General features: G+C 42.0%; 1 protein-coding gene across 1 annotated transcript; it reads left to right on the forward strand.

Moving 5' to 3' along the window:
• Positions 1-797: 797 nt before the first annotated feature.
• foxa2 (forkhead box A2) lies at positions 798-3,311 on the forward strand. Its single transcript, XM_029460763.1, has 2 exons — positions 798-1,063; positions 1,703-3,311. The coding sequence occupies exons 1-2, from the start codon at positions 992-994 to the stop codon at positions 2,882-2,884; spliced, it is 1,254 nt and encodes a 417-aa protein (XP_029316623.1). The 5' UTR covers positions 798-991; the 3' UTR covers positions 2,885-3,311.
• Positions 3,312-4,797: the final 1,486 nt, after the last annotated feature.

The raw sequence follows: 4,797 nt of genomic DNA on the forward strand, positions 1-4,797 counted from the left end.
AGTGAAATCATTTGGATAAAAAACACTTTAATAGTGACAAAGATGTGGAAACCAAGTGGTTTGTATTACAGCATGATTGTTAAACAGCTGGGGCAAAGTGATGAAATGGCTTTTATTTTCACTAAATATCAAAGGAGCTTACATCATTTGAATCTAGTACTCATGTGCACGTGCATTCATGTAGGCCAACATCAGACATAAGATCATTATTCTCTGCAGGTTAAAAACATAATGATCTTTGAGTAACCTATAAACTGTTTAACGTGCCTGGAATTATACAGCAATCCAACCCTGACACCAAGCCGTAACATTATTTATTAATGCTTGCTTGAATACATTCATTTAATCGTACTGATGGATCAACCTTTATCTAAATCCTACATGCAAAATAATAACAGTTATATATAGGTAGGTCTACGCTATAAATTCCTTGAACGCAATGCAATAAAAAGCACTTTATGATTCCAGCTCAGCTGAAGTAAAAGAATAAGCACGTTGGAGGAAGATGTGCGTAATGAAAAGCACACCAAAGAAGAACGCCAAGCATTCCTTTTATAACTCTGTTTTTTTCTTCTTATCTCAGACAAAAATACAATAAGATTAGTTTATAATGAAGCTTTTCATAAGAAACTGTTCTTTTCAGTCAGTGCAGGTGTAGTACAATTGGGGTGGAGGGGGGGAGCTTGAGGAGTCTCACGCCTAGGTGCGAGGAGATTATTCAAATAGGGCCCAAGGCGTAGAAGTAGGGATTGGAGGTTTGCCTAGCGCACAGAGCTATATCACAGCGTTAACAGGCAGCACGGAGCGTCATTTGAACTCCAGTCACTGACAGACGCATTTCACGGCTGGCTCTATAAGACACACATCAACGCCAGTCCTTGACGAAGGGACACACCGACGACCCAAATACACTCGGTGGTCCCCAGTCACCTGCTATTAGAGAGACTTTTGGCTTTTCCCTCTGCTGGGAGACGCTTGGTAAAAGTCCTCCATGATGCTTGGAGCAGTTAAAATGGAAGGACACGAACACACCGACTGGAGCACCTACTACGGAGAGCCCGAGGTGGGTACCTTAAATATATATTTTTTTCCGTCTAAAGCCAATCCCATTTTATACAACTCAATATTAGCCCTGAGATAATATTAACTTTGTGATCAAATATTGACTTGAGGCGCCTCCAAATCCTCCCCCATCTCCACGCAGCGCACTATCCTAACAAAGTTGCTTGACATGTAGGGGGGGGGGGGGGACTTTTCACTCGGATTATAATTTCATAATTCTATACGTATTTTTACTAAATCAGATTATTTTTTTGTCATGTTTTCACTCAACAAACATCCGAGCTGTTTGGTTTTGGGGATATTGATTTGAATACTTGTGTTGCAGTCAGTATTTAGTGTGTGAGCACAGTCACATTCTCATCGGCATTGTGCATTTTCAGCGGATTATTTAACTTCATTTAATGGTTGAACATATACACATTTAATATTACAACTATTTCATGCGGGAGCAAAAGCATATATGTCAATTCCAACCTTAACGAGCCAGTTGCCTATTTAAAATAACTGTTGTTTTATTTTTTTAAATAATGCTATCATTGTGATTATATGAGGCTAAAAGTAAAACTGTGTTTAATAATAACAGTTTTAAATTCCTCACTGTTGTGCCAGGTGAAACTGATTCTCTTTCCCTCACTGACAGTGTTACACCTCGGTTGGCAACATGAACACGGGCCTGGGAATGAACTCTATGAATACCTACATGAGCATGTCCGGCATGAGCAACCCTTCCAACATGACGGCCAACTCCATGAACATGTCATACGTCAACACGGGCATGAGTCCCTCCATGACCGGCATGTCACCGGGCACCGGAGCCATGAACGGCATGGGCGCGGGCATGACGGCCATGAGCGCAGCCCTGAGCCCCAGCATGAGTCCTATGACGGCGCAGCCCGCATCTATGAACGCCCTGACATCCTACACCAACATGAACGCCATGAGCCCCATATACGGACAGTCTAACATCAACAGGTCCAGAGACCCGAAAACTTACCGCAGGAGCTACACGCACGCCAAACCCCCATATTCTTACATTTCTCTCATCACCATGGCCATCCAGCAGTCTCCCAGCAAGATGCTGACCCTGGCCGAGATCTACCAGTGGATAATGGACCTCTTCCCTTTTTACCGACAGAACCAGCAGCGCTGGCAGAACTCCATCCGCCACTCTTTGTCGTTCAATGACTGTTTCCTCAAAGTGCCCCGTTCCCCGGATAAACCCGGGAAGGGCTCCTTTTGGACTCTCCACCCGGACTCCGGGAACATGTTTGAGAACGGCTGCTACCTGAGGAGGCAGAAGCGCTTCAAGTGCGATAAGAAGATGAACCCGAAGGAGAGCGGCCGCAAAGGTGGAGACGGCGGCTCTTCCAACAGCAGCTCTGAGAGCTGCAACGGCAACGAGTCCCCGCACTCCAGCTCTTCCTCCAGCGAGCACAAGAGGTCCCTGTCGGACATGAAGGCCAGCCAGGCCATGAGCCCGGAGCACGCCTCCGCCTCCCCGGTGTCGCAGGGGCAGCACCTCATGGCTCACTCTCAGCATCACTCGGTCCTTGCGCACGATGCGCACCTGAAGCCGGAGCACCACTACTCCTTCAACCACCCCTTCTCCATAAATAACCTCATGTCCTCGGAGCAACAGCATCATAAAATGGACCTAAAGACATACGAGCAGGTGATGCATTACTCCGGCTATGGCTCCCCCATGGCCGGGGCTCTTTCCATGGGCTCCATGGCGGGGAAAGCCGGGCTGGATTCTTCATCCATACCTGATACAACGTACTACCAAGGCGTGTATTCCAGGCCAATCATGAACTCCTCATAACCTCTTTACCCCTCCATGTGATGCGGACTTTCTTCCCCTTCAATTTGTACATTTGTAAAAAAAATATAGAGTTTGTGTACAATATGTATTTCAGATATTTTTGACGTTTCCCACCGTTTTAGTTGTCGAGTTTGTTAGTAGCCTAATTATTTTGAGAGGATGTTGATGGTAATATTAATAATGAAAAGTAATGATAATGTGACGAGATCTGTTCAGAAGTCGGCTTCAGGAGTGGACCCCAAAGACAAACAACAACTTGCTGTAAAATAGCCTCCATCTGCATAACTGGATTCCTAAATGAATTTAAAATGCCTCGCAGGATTTCTTCAATCATTTGTGTAATTCCTATTTATGGCTTGTATATGTGTATTCTTGTAGTGACAAGAACAGAATCTATATTAAAGTGTTATTGGTTTTGTTTTCTGAATATGCTGGTGTTTGACCGTTATTATTATTATTAATATTATTATTATTATAAATGTTATTATCAATATTATTATCATTATTATTATTGTTATTATCAATATTATTATCAATGTTATTATTATTATTATGATTATTAATATATGCAACAACTAGCGTCTCCAACATTAAATGCAAACATTACAATAATTGTGTTCCTATTGAGGGTGCACTTAAGTTAAATTAATATAAATGAATATAACAGAACATTTTAAAATGACAAGGCAAAAATATTTTTACATTAAAGAAAAACATACATATGAAATAGTTTATAATAAACACATTAAATAATAGAAATTAAAATGTGCAAAGAGGAAGATACAATTAAAGACATCATATAGTGTTCACTTAGATCCACACATAGTGATTTATTTATACGTATAATAACATGAACGAATTGCATAAAAGTTGGACACAATGAGTTTCACGGTATTATTTATTTTATTAAAATAATTATTCTTATCCATGTGCTGTTATAATAAGGCGCATCTTTTCAGTAGGGATTAATAGATTTGTTGGACAACAACGAGAACAATGCTCTCAATCTGTCATTAGGAAAATGTAAACAAAACAGACATACGGTTATTAATCCCAAACGCAAAGTGAGATATTTGGGGGGAAAAGTTTATCCAAACACATCAACCACTTTGTAATAGTTTGGCACTGAAGTGAGGGAGAAGACACCCTATACGGAGAAGCATTTCAGAAAGAAGAAAGCAGGAACTAAAACACAAAGTATACTCCAAATATGCTGCAAATAAAAATATGTGTTTTCTGCACATATTTAAATGAAAGCACATGCCCACATAGAAAAAAAACACAATTTAATCACCCTAAAAAATTAAATCAGCCATTTAAATACCCACACATACAGTGAGACACATTAGGATTCAAACCTATGTAGCACTGTCACTCAAGCACCATGCCTGCCTGCCTGCCAGTCACCCAGGTTGATCCCCATCTCACACACACACACACACACACACACACACACACACACACACACACACACACACACACACACACACACACACACACACACACACACACACACAGCAAAGTTTAGATCAGTGAGTAAGATTAAGTGTCATTGTCACATAAAACAGCCTCCCCGTGGAGCAGTAGAATAGTTGCTGGAAAAAGGGGCTGATTTGGAAACAGAGCCGCCTGAATGTGATGCTCTAACTTCTCTCTCCACAATCTGGGGGTCCATTGTCTACTCCCTGTTTTAAAGTAGTTGGACCCTCCCCTCTTGTTAGATAAGATAGGCTAGTTGTCGTCCAAATGAATCGAACCCCAACCACCTCCTCCTCCTGCACGCCCTTCCCTGCTGAGCTCAAATCCAAGGCCGGGGATTTATAGGGGGAAATCTCTGCTCCCCTTATAACCAAATGACACCCCTTCGCCTTCTGAACACGTAGGGCCTAAAGTGTGCGTTTATTCTCCAGACC

The sequence above is a fragment of the Cottoperca gobio genome, chromosome 22 (genome assembly GCF_900634415.1).
Source record: "Cottoperca gobio chromosome 22, fCotGob3.1, whole genome shotgun sequence".
Classification (NCBI taxonomy): domain Eukaryota; kingdom Metazoa; phylum Chordata; class Actinopteri; order Perciformes; family Bovichtidae; genus Cottoperca; species Cottoperca gobio.

What these genes read in the sequence shown, in the direction of transcription:
- foxa2 (XM_029460763.1), top strand. Translation starts at nt 992, where the DNA reads ATGATGCTTGGAGCAGTTAAAATGGAAGGACACGAACACACCGACTGG. An exon ending in CCTACTACGGAGAGCCCGAG is followed by an intron (nt 1,064 to 1,702) that starts GTGGGTACCTTA and finishes CCTCACTGACAG; the next exon opens with TGTTACACCTCGGTTGGCAA.